We start from the raw sequence: 15,129 nt of genomic DNA on the forward strand, positions 1-15,129 counted from the left end.
CGTGCTTCACCTGCCTGGGCGCAGGAAGGGCAAAGTTACCAGGCAGATGGGCCAGGCCCCTCGAGGGCGAGGAGCCTCTGTCATGCAACGGGAAACGTGTGCGGGATCTGGAGATGGACGTGGACCAAGCCGGGAGCTGGCCTTCCCAGGAAGTGTAAGAAGGAAGGGCTTGCGCAGGGGGCCTCTCACACCAACATTCTTGCGAGCTCCCTAGAAGCCAGCAGTGCAACAGGTCGCAGGGAACACAGCGGGACACGCCTGAGAACCCCGGGGGCCTTTTCAATTGCCCAAGCGAGAGACCGGAAAACCTAAAGTGCAGTACGCTGGCACGGGGCAGACTGTAACTGCTCTAATGACCTCTGTTAGCTCGGGTGTTGTATCAATGTCGTCATAACCTAAAACGGGCCGGCACCACTGACGCACAGACCTGTTCTGGGAGACTTGGAGAGACATCCGCACTTACGGGTGTACGCCTTCTCCACGTAGGTGTTGGGCCGACTTTACCGGCGTAAGGACGATGCATGAGCTGGGGTGGCAGCAGGGATGGAGCCCAGGGCAGAGGGAGGGCAACGGTGCGTACACGGGCAGCAGGGGTGCTGCCCATGGTGGAGTGCTTGAGCCATGTGGCCTGGGGTGTCCCGGTCCCACCCTGGGCACGGCTTATGCTCAACAGCCTGAGCGGGCGCGGCCACAGCCAGCGCTCAGAAGCCGGGCCAGCGCCCGCAGCCCTCCAGGGACAGGCTGTCTGTCTGGGCAGCACTGCATGGCACGCAGCCCTCCACGCAGGGCCAAGCTAGGGAAGCCGGGGGCAGGCCGCGGACGAGCAGCAGGTCCACGCGGGGAGGAGAAGCATTCATACCGGCCATTCGGGGAAGACAGGCCTGCGTGCAAGGCTCTGCCCAACGGCCACCATTCAGGGGGCGGGCGCCAGCGTGGGACACATGTCAAGAGACAAGGCCGCAGGGACGACTTCACTGCAGGGCTTTGTGTGCTCGTTACCGTAATTACAGGGAGGGCCTACCAGCGATTACGGCCACGGCTCCGTGCCAGCTGAATGTCTGCCCACCCTGAGTCTGTTCGCCCGTTGTTACCAGTTCCCTACGGTCCTTTCCAGTGACTGCGAGACACATAGCAGTGCACCGTGTGGCCGCACAGTGGCGTGCTCCCCTGACCCTCTCCCTGTGGGGGCTCCAGTGCGTCAGAACAAGTAGGACACCGTGCAATCACGCCTCACCTGAGACCTGGCACGCTCCTCCCACGTCATCACTGCCGGAGGTGTCCTCGGAGGCCGGGCTGCCCTGCGGCTCTGGCGGAGCTGGGATGTACCCCTCGGGAGGCAGGCTCGCCGTGTAGAACCGCCTTCGAGGTGAGACCTTGGTGTCCCCATCTGCAGGAGACAAGGGGACTGTGAGCATGGCATACTGTGGCCAGAGGTGCAGTCACCAGTCCGTCCCCACGCGACAGGATGGCACATCCCCGACTCTGCTCCCCAGGCTGCACCTCCAGGGCCATACACAGGAATAAAGTCTAAGCGGATTAAAGACTCAGTGTGACACCTGAGGCCATAAAACTAGAAAGAGCACAAGCATGTGCTCATGCTTGTGACACTGGTCTCAGCAATCAATGTCTTTCTGGATCTATCTTCTCAGGAAAACAAAGAAAACAGAATCATATTTCCATTGAAAATATGGCAGGTGGACAAGGGAACCGTCCAGACAATGATGAGACAGTCTAAGGAAGGGGAGATAATCCCCGATGACCTACCCATCTTCTTAATCATATTTCCATTGAAACTACGGCAAAGCAATCTTGTGACAAACGCAAGTGGATATCCCCATTCATCTTTCGCAGAAAAATTGACATTTTAAAAACAACAAAACAAGGTTTGAAAGAAATCACTAATACATATGACAGAATGTGGCTTTCAGACATTTCAATGTAAAAACCCAAAACACTCTCAAAATCTTCCACCATCAATGTATTCCACTTTCTTGAAGCTACAATGAAGAATTCAGCTCCTAGGCTACTTTACTTCACAGTCCATGATTCCCATCAATCTGGTGGGATCAGGGGCAGCTTCCAAGCAGACCACCCTGGCCACATATCAACTTCGATCCTTTCCACACATTATTTCTGGAAGCTTCTAGATGGTTCAAGTGAGCCAGTTCCAGTGGAGGTCACAGTACGTGCTTGGCTGTCCACTGCACCACACAGGGCACCAGACACCGTGACAGCAGGCAGCTCATCTCCCGCCAGGCAGGGAGCCGGCCCATGCGGGGCCCGCGGCCACACAGCAGGCTGGGAAGGCGGGGAGCGCAGGACACGGGAGCAGCTGGCGGGAGGAGAGGTCCAGGCCCCGGCCCACGGGAGCTCACCGGGACTGTGTCCAGGGCCCAAGGGGCAGTGCAGACGCTCGCAGCCAGAGGAGGACAACCTGGCTGGGAGCGGAGCGCGGATGCCCGGGCATCCTTCTGCGCCTTGCCTGTCCCCTCGGCCTGTCCCCCACGGAGAGGTCCTCCACAGAGCCCACCGCTTGTCATCCCTGCTCCCGATGATGCTCACAGCAGCCGCGCAAGCCGACTTTAACAAAACCACCATAAGCACATGGGCCCTCCCGATGTTCAGGCAGATGCTGTCACTGATGGGGGAGGGGGAGAGGCTGCTCGTGGCGCCACCATTCACAGCTCCTTCCTTCCGCGACAGACGCCGCGTGTTCACCGAACCTACTTCCACGGCTAGCTGACCGACGTTGGACTTTCAGCTCTGACCTTGTCACGGTCCTGGCCTCTGCTCCGGAGGCAGCTCTGCCTTCCTGCCTTTTGGAGAACGAATGAAACTCGGCACAGACGCCCAGACACCTGGAGCCCTGCCACCCGCCCTGCCAGTCCCGGAGGTGACCCCCATGTCCCTGCTCTGGGGAAGGCCGGTGCTGAGTCGGGGCTCCTCCTCTGCCCTTTGTCTTTCCAGATGCAACATTCAGCACCTTCTTTTTCTACAAATTGTCCACTCACCCCAAGCACCTCAAAAGCTCAGTAATTTTTAAAAAAATGTAAAGTCTTTTTTCTTAAAAAAGATTTTACATTTTTAGAGCAGTTTTAGGTTCAGAGCAAACTAAGGAAAAGGTACAGAGATTTTCCTCACCCCCTGCCCCAGCCTCCCGAGATGGGTGCTTCCGTCAGAGGGTACGTGTGTTACGCTGAAAGGTCCCCCACCGACACATCCTCATCACCAGAGCCCACGGCCTTCATTGGATCACAGGGTGTCACACGCTCTGTGGTCTGCACACATGTGTGATGACCTGTACCCACCAGGACAGGGCCACTAAGAGCTGTCCCACTGCCCTAAGTACCCTCTGTGCTCACCTGCTCGTCCCCTGTCCTCAGCCCTTGGCAGCCCCTCACCTCATTACTGTGCCCGTGTCTGCCTTTTCCAGAAGGTCATGATTCCAGAGTGGGAATTGTGCAGTGCGTAGACTTCTCGGAGAGGCTTCTCTCACTTACTGGTCTACACTTGTGCCTCTTCCACATTTTCTTGGGGCTTCCTGACTCCTGTCTTTTTTACACTGAACACCACCCCCTGCCTGGATGGACCAGAGGTCACGGATCCATCGCCCACCCCAGGGCATCTTGGTGGCTTCCAGGGTTGGCAGTCGGGAATAAAGCTGCTGGATGCACCTGCTGTGGGTTTCATGCAGACAACAGCTGCGTCATTCTTGGGGGTTGGAAGGTGAAGGGGGTCAGGCCACTCCATGCACAATCTCTGCCATCTTGGCCCCCTGGCCCCCACTCTTGTACCTCACACAAGAGTTCTCTCATCGCTGTGGAAGTCTCGGGGCCACCATGATTCCATACAACTCAGCACACTTTCCCGTTAAGAGGGAAGGAGAACACATCAGCCAGGTGAATGGAACTTCCTCTGAGAGGGGTCCGACCCAGGATGTGCTGGTGGTCGGTCCGTGTACGGAGAGGACACGGGGGACAAGCTGCAGGCTTCCACGTTTACTGAGATGGGGGAGAGGGCACCTGGCAGGCAGCTGCGTAGACAGGGCTGTGTGAGCCGCAGAGGCTGAGCCTGGAGTCTGGGAAGTGGCCCAGACGGAGAAGTCAGCCTGGGAGCCTGACCTGCCCACACACAGAAGCTGTGGGACTGGGGGAAATCATCTGGGCTGCGGACAAGAGCGAAGTCAGAGTGACTGCGGGGCCCTCCAGTATCCAGAGGTGGTGCAGTCCCTTTGACGTGCAGAGTGGAGTCGCGACATGGGAGGGAGGAGGAGCTTAATCCGCATCCTGAAGGGCTGTGCTATGTGACATTCGTCCCAGGGTGTATGGGCACCCGGTCTGCTGAATCCTCAACGACCACGTGGCATGTGTACTTTGAAAATGCTGTCAAGAGCGGCACCTCCTGCTCATGTGATCGCAGGCCCTCACCAGGGTCCCGTGCCTGGGGCTCAAGCTCCCAACACGACAGACAGACTGCCTCCTGTAGTCCTAAATGTCAGCTCAGAAGCTCCGGGCAATAGACACAGTTACCAGGAAGGAGGCCACTCTCAGGAAAAACACAAAGTATCTCCTGCCTGCCTGGGGTAAGTGGCAAAACGCTGTGAGGACGCAGGGCTGGTTGGACAGGGGACACCAGGCACCCATTCCCGTCCTGCCAGCGAATCTTCTCGAACCTCGACATTTCAAGAGGTTGGATCTACGTTGTAGAGGAAAACATGCCCCCCACATGCACTCACCAGGCACCGACACTACACACACGCAGCCACACTGCACAGGCTGGCACATGCCCCACATTGTGAGCTCACCCACACACCCACAGCGTGCACACCCATGCAACCCACTCCGAGTGCATGCACACGCCCCACACACCCACTGCCAAGTGAACCCATGCATCCCACACACCCCCACACTGCAGCGCACCCACGTGCCCCGCACCCCCATGCACTGCGAGCACACCCATGTGCCCCACACCCCCACACTGCAAGCACACCCACGCACCCCATACTGAGAGTGCACCCACATGCCCTGCACACCCACACACCCGGCACACCTACACACTGCATGTGTACCCATGAACCCTGCACACCCACGCACCCTGTATACCCACACCCCCACACTGCAAGCACACCCATGCACCCCACACACCCATGCACCCCATAGAGAGCGCACCCACATGCCCCGCACCCCCATGTACCCCCATACTGCAAGCATCCCCACGGACCCTGCAGACTCACAGCAAGTGAACCCATGCATCCCACACACCCCCACACAGCAGCGCACCCATGCGCCCGCACACCCACACACCCCACACTGAGCACGCATCCATGCGTCTGGTGCACCCCCACACTGTGTGCACCCATGCATCCGGTGCACCCCCACACTGCGTGCACACCCATGCACCCTGCACACCCACACGCCGTGCACACTCATGCACTCCACACTGAAAGCACACCCATGCGTCCGGCGCACCCCCACTTGTGTGCGCACAAACCACATCCTACGACCCCCACCATCAGTCTTGTTACCCAGCGTCCAAGCTGCAATGTCACGGCAGCTACTTCATGTGCAATGAAAAGTCTCACTGCCTCGTCACTGGATGGTGCTTAGCTCTGGATAACACCTGCCAGTGGGGTGGGTCTGTGGGCTACTCTTTGTTCTGATGGTGAGCAGTTAGCCCGTCTGCCACATCCTGTCCCAAAAGCCGTCCCGCACCCTGTGCTTCCAGCTCCGGGTCCCGGCTTGGCCGCATCACCTTGGACATGCATCAGCAGGGCAGTTAGCTTTCAGAGGCACTTCCTTTTTCATGACGGTATTAACGTAAAAGCACAAATATCTGAGTGCTGAACGTGGTGGGTTTTTAAGACCAACAGTGAACTCTTGCCACTCCCCTGAGCATGATGTACATGCACCTTCCACCCTGGGCCCATCCTCGCCATCACGGGCCTGGTGAAATGTCCTGTCAGAGACTTCTGCAAAGCAGCACTTTTTCAATGATATTTTTTGTGCACTCCTTGACAATCTGATCAAAATAAACATGGAGGAGCAAGGGGCCGAGAAAAGCTGAGAAAACTCTGAAGAAGAACAGCTGAATGGATTTTCCCCCCTGGGTATTAATGTGCATCATAAGCCAGAGTAATTAAGTCAGCTTGGGCCAAGGGTACTGCAGGAGCCAGAAACCCACTGGGGACGCTCTCTCCTGCGAACAAGGCTGAGGCAAACCTGCCGGAGGTGAGGTGAGACCACCTCCCCAGCACCTGACACTGCACGGGGTACTTACCCCGGAGAGCTCTCTCTTAGGAGACAGAGAGTACCTACTATTAAGGTAGGAAAGACTTCTTTATTTGTCAACATACAGAATAACACCCAGTGCTCATCCCGTCAAGCGCCCACCCCAGTGCCCGCCACCTACTCACCTCCACCCCCCGCCCACCTCCCCTTCCACCACCCCTAGTTGGTTTCCCAGAGTTAGGAAAAGACTTCTTGAGCCACAAACAAACACCATGAAACACAAGCTTAAAGATAGTAACTTCTAGGGATCCCTGGGTGGCGCAGCGGTTTGGCGCCTGCCTTTGGCCCAGGGCGCGATCCTGGAGACCCGGGATCGAATCCCACGTCGGGCTCCCGGTGCATGGAGCCTGCTTCTCCCTCTGCCTGTCTCTGCCTCTCTCTCTCTCACTGTGTGCCTATCATAAATAAATTTAAAAAAATTAAAAAAAATAAATAAAACATTATTAAAAAAAATAGTAACTTCTACACAGTAGAACACATTGTTGTTTTTAAAACTGCAGACAATCCATGGAGAGAAGGTACTTGCAACATATATAGTTGGTCATGAGTTTAGATTTGGAATACAAAAAGAACTGAAATCTGAAGATACATAACCAAAAACCCAAGAGAAAAATACCCTCCAATATGGTCTACAGAGGAGTGTATACTGTGTAGCGTCTGTCACTAGTAATCAATAGTGCATATTAAATTGAGATGCAGGTTCCCTGCATTTGATTAGCTGGCCCTTGAACAACATGGGTTTGAATGGCTGCGGTCCATGGATATACAGATTTTGATAAATACAGTATATATCGTAAATATATTTTCTCTTCCTCATGATTTTTAAAAAAATTTTTTTTTTAATTTGAGAAAGCAAGCGAGTGAGCGAGAGAGGACACAAGTGGGGGGAAGGCAGAGGGAGAAAGAGACTCCCTCACGGAGCAGGGAGCCCCACACAGGGCTCGACCCCAGGACAAAGGCCTGAGCTGAAGGCAGGCCTTTCACAGACTGAGCCCTCCAGGCGCCCCTTGCTTATAATTCTCTCCTCTCTAGCTGACTTTGCAGTGGGAGTGCCGTGTACAGCACAGACAGCGTACGAACTGTTTGTGTGGTTGCTGAGGCTTCTGTCAACAGTGACCAGCAGCGGGTACGTTCTGGGGAGTCACAGGTTACAGATGGATTTCTGACTGCCCAGAGGTCAGCACCCCAAGTCCTGGCTCAGTCAGGGGTCACGGTGCTACTGACTCAGTAGGACCTGGAGAAACAGGAACTGGCATGTGGGTCACCGGAGTGCATGTACAGCTACCTCTCTGGGACGTGCCTTGTGCAAAGGAGAGGTCACTGCTAACCCCACACACCTCCACTCATAGAAAGAACCAGGAGGAAAAGCCAGAAGAACATACAATGTACTTCCAGCCAAGACGGAATCACAGGCAGCGTGCGCCATCCATCCTGGGGGCGCCGCAGACAGGCCAACCCAGTGAAACGGGGCAGGGCAAGCTTGAGGGCCATGGAGCGGCACCTGACAGGTGGGGTTCTCCCGAGGTGAGGAGGGGACAGAGGTCCAGGGAGGCAGGCTGTGAGGCCAGGGATCTGAGGGCACCCCTGAGGGTTCTGCTGAGCCTGGTATGGGCACCCCAGTGAGGGGCTCCCGGGAGGGAGAGGGCTTCATATCTCCACACCAGGCAAGGCGCTCAGTGGAGGGTGCCTGGAGGCCAGCGACCTCAGGGAAGGGTCAGGCCACTTCCGGGCAGCATCCCTGCATCCAGAGAGAGCTGGGAGGGTGAGCAGGAGCATGGGGGAGGCGGCCCCTCCCGTGAGCACCGCTGGGTGAGGGACAGCAGCTTCCGGGGCCAGGTGGACTTCTCCTGGCCACTCGTACCTGCTGGCTGGGATGTAAGAACACGCAAGCGGCCCCATGGAGGTCAAACAAGCCCACAGGAGAGGAGACGGCCTGGCACCAACATGTCCTCTGGGCTGAGGCACAAAGTCAGATGGTCTCATACGTGAACTTGAAGCCCTCCAAGGAGTAGTTCCTGAACATTCTCCATGTGATGAAAATCACAATTGCAGAGATCCAGGGAGCTGCACAAACCTGAAGCCCTGACAGGCAAAGTCAGACTGCTGGAGACCACCAGCAGGGGGTGCATTCTGAAACAGCCCCCCACAGTGCACCATGGCAGCTAACATGGACAGCAGTGAGATCAGTAACAGTCTCACAAACCTCCAAGCACAACACCTGTATAGGGTAGAGCATACACTCTACAGAACCAAGTGGGAAGGGAATGGAAGCGGGGTTTCTGAATTCTAGGGAGGCGGCAGGGAAACAGCCTGGAGGCGTTTGAGGGCTTCGCTTCCACTGGTGTCATCTTGCTCCTCCATCCCTCCTGAGATACAACAGAAATACTGTGCAACTTCAATGTATACAGCGTATGGATCTGACACACATGTCGCCAAACCATCGCCACGGGGCTTCCTGACGGCTCCCTCCCCGCAGGTAATGACCACTCCGCCGCAGTGAGGACGTTTTGGATCTGGTCTCAGGAATGGTCTGAACGGTAGAGCCCGCAGCTCGCCTCCCTGAGAACCGGCGGTCGTGTCTGTGACCGGCGTGCCCCACATCACCCGGGGCACCCTCCGTCCATCCCCTGTGAATGCCGTGTCTTCAGCATCCACCCAGAAGTGGGATCACGCCGTGCGGGGACTTCTCTGCCTGACCCACCTCGCTCAGCATAATGCCCTGGGGTCCGCGTGCTGTATTCCTCAGGCAACAGGAGGTTTCCCAGCGGTGGCAGAAGGTTAAGAGTTGAAAGACCTGGGATCCCTGGGTGGCGCAGCGGTTTAGCGCCTGCCTTTGGCCCAGGGCGCGATCCTGGAGACCCGGGATCGAATCCCACGTCGGGCTCCCGGTGCATGGAGCCTGCTTCTCCCTCTGCCTATGTCTCTGCCTCTCTCTCTCTCTATGTGACTATCATAAATAAATAAAAATTAAAAAAAAAAAAAAAAAGAGTTGAAAGACCTGAGTGCAGTGAGATTGTATTAGAAAATACTCACATCTGAATGGGAAACTGCACTTTTTACCAAAAAGAGCTTTGCAACTCTTTGCCCATTTTCATGGGCAACTCCAGGCCTTCATAGATGTTTCTGCACAGACCGCTCTTCACAGACCCCTGCAAGTCCAGATGAATGGCACAAACCTACCTGACCGCTATCCACCCACCTGCCCAGGGTGTGCACTTGCTCCCGCACACGTATTCCCTAAAATGATGCATTTAAACTGCCTGCCTCATATACACACATTTTAGAGCTGCTGTATCAAGGACCTGCTTGTGCTGTGCGTGGAACATCCCTCTTTATGTGGAGCACACAATGAGGGGCACCTGCATCTGCTGAACTAGCACTGACTCATTATCCTTTTCTCCTCTAGGGGTCCAACTCCCCTACAACTCTGTCCTGAAATAATAATTACACCATATCACACTTCTCAAACTGTATTCTTTAAAAAATTTCAATGATGCTAAATGTAAATATTTTTCTAAGTTATTACAACTGATGGAAGGCAATGGATCAAAGTAACAGTTACTGCTTTTCATGATTTCCCAACACAGAGGCAAGTCCTTTTGGCAACGATTTTCCTGCTGAGAGGGAAGGAGTGTGGAAGGACGCATGTCCCTGCTAAAACCAGACAGGGCTTTGTTGGAATGCTATTACTATTTTGCATTTTTACAGAGGTAGCTGGTCAGAAAGTTTGAACACAAAAATAGGTAGATGACAGTGGTTTTTTAAAAATAGCAGTATTACCTGATTCACTAAATTTTTTCTAAATCATGTGCCAAAAGTCACAGAGAAATCCATTATCAAACAAATTTACTTTTAATGATCTTTTGGCTGACAACTCAATTATTTCCCTCAGTTTTGCTAAAAGCAAAGGAATGTCAAATATCTGACTTGCAAAGAGATGTGTTACCCGTCCTTAGAATAATTCACTCTCTTTCCAGGAGACCAGTATTCCCAGTCACCCTTGGTGGGTACACCGAAGTGGTGTCTACCCCCACTGGGCCCTCCTTTACAAACAGGAGAAGAGCGGCTGAGTCAAGACGTCCCACAGGGCACCTGGGCAGTTCCTCAGAGCAGCGATCACGGAGCTCAGACCCTGAGCACAGGGGCAGATCCCACTCACGCAGCCCACGACCTGCTCATCTGCATCAGAGGCCTGAAACGCAGGACTCCACAGAGGCCTCCGTGGCCCCTGCCCTCCCTGAACCTCACCTGGAGGAGGGTGGACAGAGCAGTGCCATTCTGGAAGCTAGGAGCAGACCCGAGGGTGTCCAGGAGGCTGAGCCTGAAATCACAGCAAGGCCCATCACACAGAGTGTAGCTCCAGAGCTGGAGCCCCTGGCAAGCGGCTGCTGGCTGAGCACGCAGGCAGGAGGGCTAGCCCTGGGTGTGTGGGGAGACCGAGTCAGAGAGGGCCCACCTGCCAATGAGTGGAGTCCTCTGACTCCCCCAAAGGCTGAGACAGCAGAACAGAATGAGAAGTAAGCACAGAATGTGACAATAAAGTTGAGAAACTTCCCAGAAAGCAGACCAAAATGATAAAGACAGAAAAATAAGAGGAGAGGAAATGAGGTAATCTCTCAGGAGCCCCAAAGCCCAGCAACAGGGATTCCAGGGCAGCATGAGCAGGGACACGGTGCTGCACCGTGTTTCCAGCCTATCTGCCATGGGCCACCCAGTGCAGTGGACAGAAACAGATCCTTACTGTAAAACGTCTGTGCTCTGTCTCTTTTTCTGGGGTCAGAAGGGAAAAGCCAGAGTGGTCCAGGGGGTGGGGGGTGTGTGACAATGGGCTATCTCCAAAGGGATGGAGGATCAGAGTGGCATCGACACCAGAGCTCTTTCATAATCAAAAAAAAAAAAAAAAAAAACAAAAAAACAAAACACTGAACACCCTAGATTAGGAGGGAGTGTCATCTTGTCAAACAGCATGTGTGCAAAGCCCCCTGAGGACACCTGTGCAGAGGGAGAGCTTGGGTCCTCCCCCAAGACCACAAGGACACCAGCATTTCCACCCTTGCTACCTCCCCTCAATGGTACACTGACCTTCTAGGAAGTAAAAAAGGAAAAAAGAAAGAAAGAAAAGGCATTCAGATTGAATGGGAAGAAGCAAACCATCTGCAGCCACAGGCGACATGATCTTGTGTAACGGCACATGCGTGCGCACACAGAACTGTCACAGCAGCGCATTCGGCAACACTGTAGGATACAAGACTAGGACAGAGAAATCTGAATTCCTGTATTTAGGAAATAATTGCTGAATCCAAGGTCAGAGGACTCATGTGCCTGTCCACACACCAGTGATGAGCATTCCAAAAAGAAACCAAAGAAAGAGAGTAATTCCATTTAACGACAGTATTAAAAAGAATAAAATACTTCAAAATAAACCTTTTTTTAAGTGTAAAATTTATAGTAAAATCTACAAAATATTGTTGAAAGAAACTAAAGATGGAATTGCAAGGTACCTTGACAACTAAAATGGTCTTAAAAAAGAACAACGTAACACTCTTGCCTCCTCACTTCCACGCTTACTATCAAGGTGTAATTAATACCGTGTGATCCTGGCACAGGACAGACAAACAGACCAACAGACTAGAACTGAAAGCCCGGAAATAAACCAGAAGTGTACAGTCAACTGATGTCTAACAGGGGTGACAGGGTGATTCAGCGGGAAATGCAATCTCCTCCGTGAACACTGCAGGGCCGAGGCTGGAGCTGAACCCCTGCCTCACACCACACACTGTTTAGCCTATTGGCGTCTATGACTTAAATGTCAGAGGTAAAACTGTAAAATTCCCAGAAAACCTGGATGTAAAATCTGGGACCTTAGATTTGACGATGGTTTGTTTGTTTCTTTGTTTTTTTCTTTTTTTTTTTTTTTAAGATTTTAATTATTTATTCATGAGACACACCGAGAGAGAGGCAGAGACACAGGCAGAGGGAGAAGCAGGCTCCATGCAGGGAGCCCAACACAGGACTCGATCCCGGGACCCCAGGGTCACGTCCTGGGCCAAAGGCAGGCGCCCAACTGCTGAGCCACCCAGGCTTTCCTTGACGATGGTTTCTTAATGATGACACCCAAACCACAGGCAACAGAAGAAAAACTAGATATACTGGACGCGATCAATCTTGAAAGCTTTTGTGCTTCCAGACGCATCAAGGAAGTAGAGAGACAACCCATGATGGAAGAAAGTATCTGCAGATCACATATGTATGTGATCGGGTCTAACCTCCAGAGATGCTCGCACACATTTCTCTGCACACACACAGGAGAAGATGCTCCACATGCTCAGTCTCAGGAAAATGAAAACCAGGGCTACAATGAGGTACAGCCGCACACCCTCCAGGACCACTGCCAACAAGAAAACAGAGTAGCACATGAGGGAAGGTATGGGGGGCTGGAGCCCCGGAACCACTGCAGGAGTGTCATGGGGGGTGGTCCCTCAGAACTACCATGGGGCCCAGGAGGCGCACTCCCCGAAGTGAGAACACATGTCCACACACTTGCACGTGCATTCTCTCGGGTTACAGCCGAAAAGGAGAAACCCGCCAAACGTCCATCCATTGAGCAATGAATACACAAACAAGCTCCATGCATCCAATGGAGTGGTATTGGGCGGTAAGGAGGAAGGGGGTCCAGATACGATGTGCAGGACCCACGTGAGGGCAGCCACTCACAAAGGCCACGTAGCGTAGGTGTCCACATGTGGGCTGTGCAGAAGACGCAAACCCCCAGGACAGCAGGTAGGGACGGGGATGGGAGTGGCTGCCCACGAGCACCAGGTTGTTTCTGGAATGATAACTATATTCTGGAATTAGTGGTGCTGTTTGCACAGTGTTGTGAATATACTAAAAATCACTGCTTTGAAAGGGCTAAAACCGTAAATTTGAGGGTAAGCGAATTTTATCGAAAAAAAAAATTAGGGGCGTCTGGGTAGCTTAGTTGGTGAAGCATCCGACTCCTGATTTCAGCTCAGGTCATGATCTCAGGGTCGTGGGATTGAGCCCCGTGTGGGGTTACGTGCTCGTTCGGGAGTCTGCTTGGGATTCTCTTTCCCCCTCTGCCCCGCAAGCTCGCTGTTCTCTCTCAGAAAACAAGTTGCTGTACATTATATGGATTTTTCACACAAAAGCACAGAAGTTAGGTTCGTTCACCAGCATCTGTGAAATAACCAAACGGACAGAGAAAGCCATCCTCTGTTCCCTGCCTCATGGGACACAGCCCCTGGTCCCACTGGTCCTCGCCACTCCACCACGCCATGCCTACCCTTGTAACTCCTCACAGGTACTAAGAATTCCCTGCTCCAAGCCAGGGCCAAGCAGGGACTCAGAACCAGCGTCTACACGGCCTGGCATTCAGGGACGTGCCTGCTGTGACAACCTGGGCCGCAGGCATTCGAGGGCCAGTGTGGGTCTGAGAACTGTACATGTGGGACAAAGCCCCCAAAGAAAGCGAGCGGTGGCTGCCCGGTGTGCCCCAGCTCTGGTGAGGGGTGGTCGCTGTGTCCTGACCCTGCACTGGGAGGACGGCAGGGGAAAGGCCAGCGCCTGGGAATAGTGGCGTGGGAACAAAGTCCAGAGCAGACTCATGCCAGAAGAGCCAGAAACAAGCCCAAGGACGGGACTCAGGCATTGCCCATACGTGTCCTACGCTCACTGGTGCCCCAACCCTGCAGAGTGGTCCCTTGCCAGCGGGAGACCCCATGCTGCCGGGGAGCCAGCTGATGAGGCTTCCACAGCCACCACCCTCCTGTCTGAGGAGCTTGGGAAGACCTCTGCCATACACCAGTGCATTAGGGACCAAAGTAGGACAGTTGTCAGGAGCCTGTGCTGTGTGGACAGAGCCAAGGCAGGGCCAGCGGCTGGGCCAGGGTGGCCACGGCATGGGAAGCCGAGGCCGGCAGGGTCAGCGGTGGTCTCCGGGGCCAGAGAGCGGCGTGCTGGTGAACCCAAGCACCCAGCAGAGTCCTGAGCTGGTCTGGGACAGAGGCTGCACTGCTGCCTTCTCTGCCCCCTGCGCACCCTGGGCTGGAGCACAGGTCAAGGACCCCTGTCCTGCCGGTTGCGAGAGCCAGGGAGCTTGGCACCCGCCGCGGCCAGGCCAGAGCCGCCTGCTCCAGGGCAATGTGACGGTCGCCAGGAATCTGTCGCTGCCCCCCACATCTGCAAGCCCCTCACCTGGCACCGTGGGGACACTGCTGCCCGTGACCTCCGCAGCGGCCGCTCGCTCAGCTGGTTGCTCCGAAGCTGCAGTCACGGGCCCACTCTTCTCTTGGCCACAGGGACTAGGGAAAAGCCTCTTCAGCACTTTTTCCACAAACACTACAACCAAGTGACAAAGAAAGAGGAATTCTTCTTAGTAGTTCATTTAAATCACAAATGGATTTTATATAAAATAAAGATATAGCCTGATATTTACCATCAGAGAGAAAAGGGAATGTATGTGACAACAACCTAGCATTGTCCCCCCAAGAGCCCCCAGGACCGTCCCTTGGAGGACCCCAAGCACCACCTTTCACGGGTCCCTGTACTTTCTATCAGGGGCCCCCCAGCTTGGTCCATGAGAGGACCCCCTCCCTACAGGAGCAGCAGCCTGGGATGCCCACAGGTGTGGACACAGGGGACAGGAGCCAGGCTGGGTTGAGCGGGCGGCAGGCCTGGGTTGTGGTGAATATGAACTCGGTGTGTACTCAAGGGGGCTGCTGCATCCACCGCAACTGCACGTGCTCACGGCTGTAGCTAGGAAGCGACCCGCCTCTTCACGCTCATGCACATTTTTCACTGGGTTTAGGTTTAGTGGGCATTC

General features: G+C 54.3%; 1 protein-coding gene across 4 annotated transcripts in view; it reads right to left on the reverse strand.

Moving 5' to 3' along the window:
• ERICH1 (glutamate rich 1) overlaps positions 1-15,129 on the reverse strand; it is a 42,648-nt gene that overhangs the window by 15,823 nt on the left and 11,696 nt on the right. For all 4 annotated transcript variants that reach the window (XR_004812527.2, XM_035710855.2, XM_025441605.3 and 1 more), the window contains exons 2-3: positions 14,502-14,645; positions 1,235-1,387 (exon numbers count right to left, since the gene is read on the reverse strand). Coding sequence is in view for 3 of the 4 variants with exons in the window: in XM_035710855.2 (XP_035566748.2) it covers positions 1,235-1,387; positions 14,502-14,645 (297 nt within the window). In the remaining variant the exon portion in view is untranslated. The remainder of the gene's footprint in view (positions 1-1,234; positions 1,388-14,501; positions 14,646-15,129) is intronic.

The sequence above is a fragment of the Canis lupus genome, chromosome 37 (genome assembly GCF_003254725.2).
Source record: "Canis lupus dingo isolate Sandy chromosome 37, ASM325472v2, whole genome shotgun sequence".
NCBI lineage: Eukaryota > Metazoa > Chordata > Mammalia > Carnivora > Canidae > Canis > Canis lupus.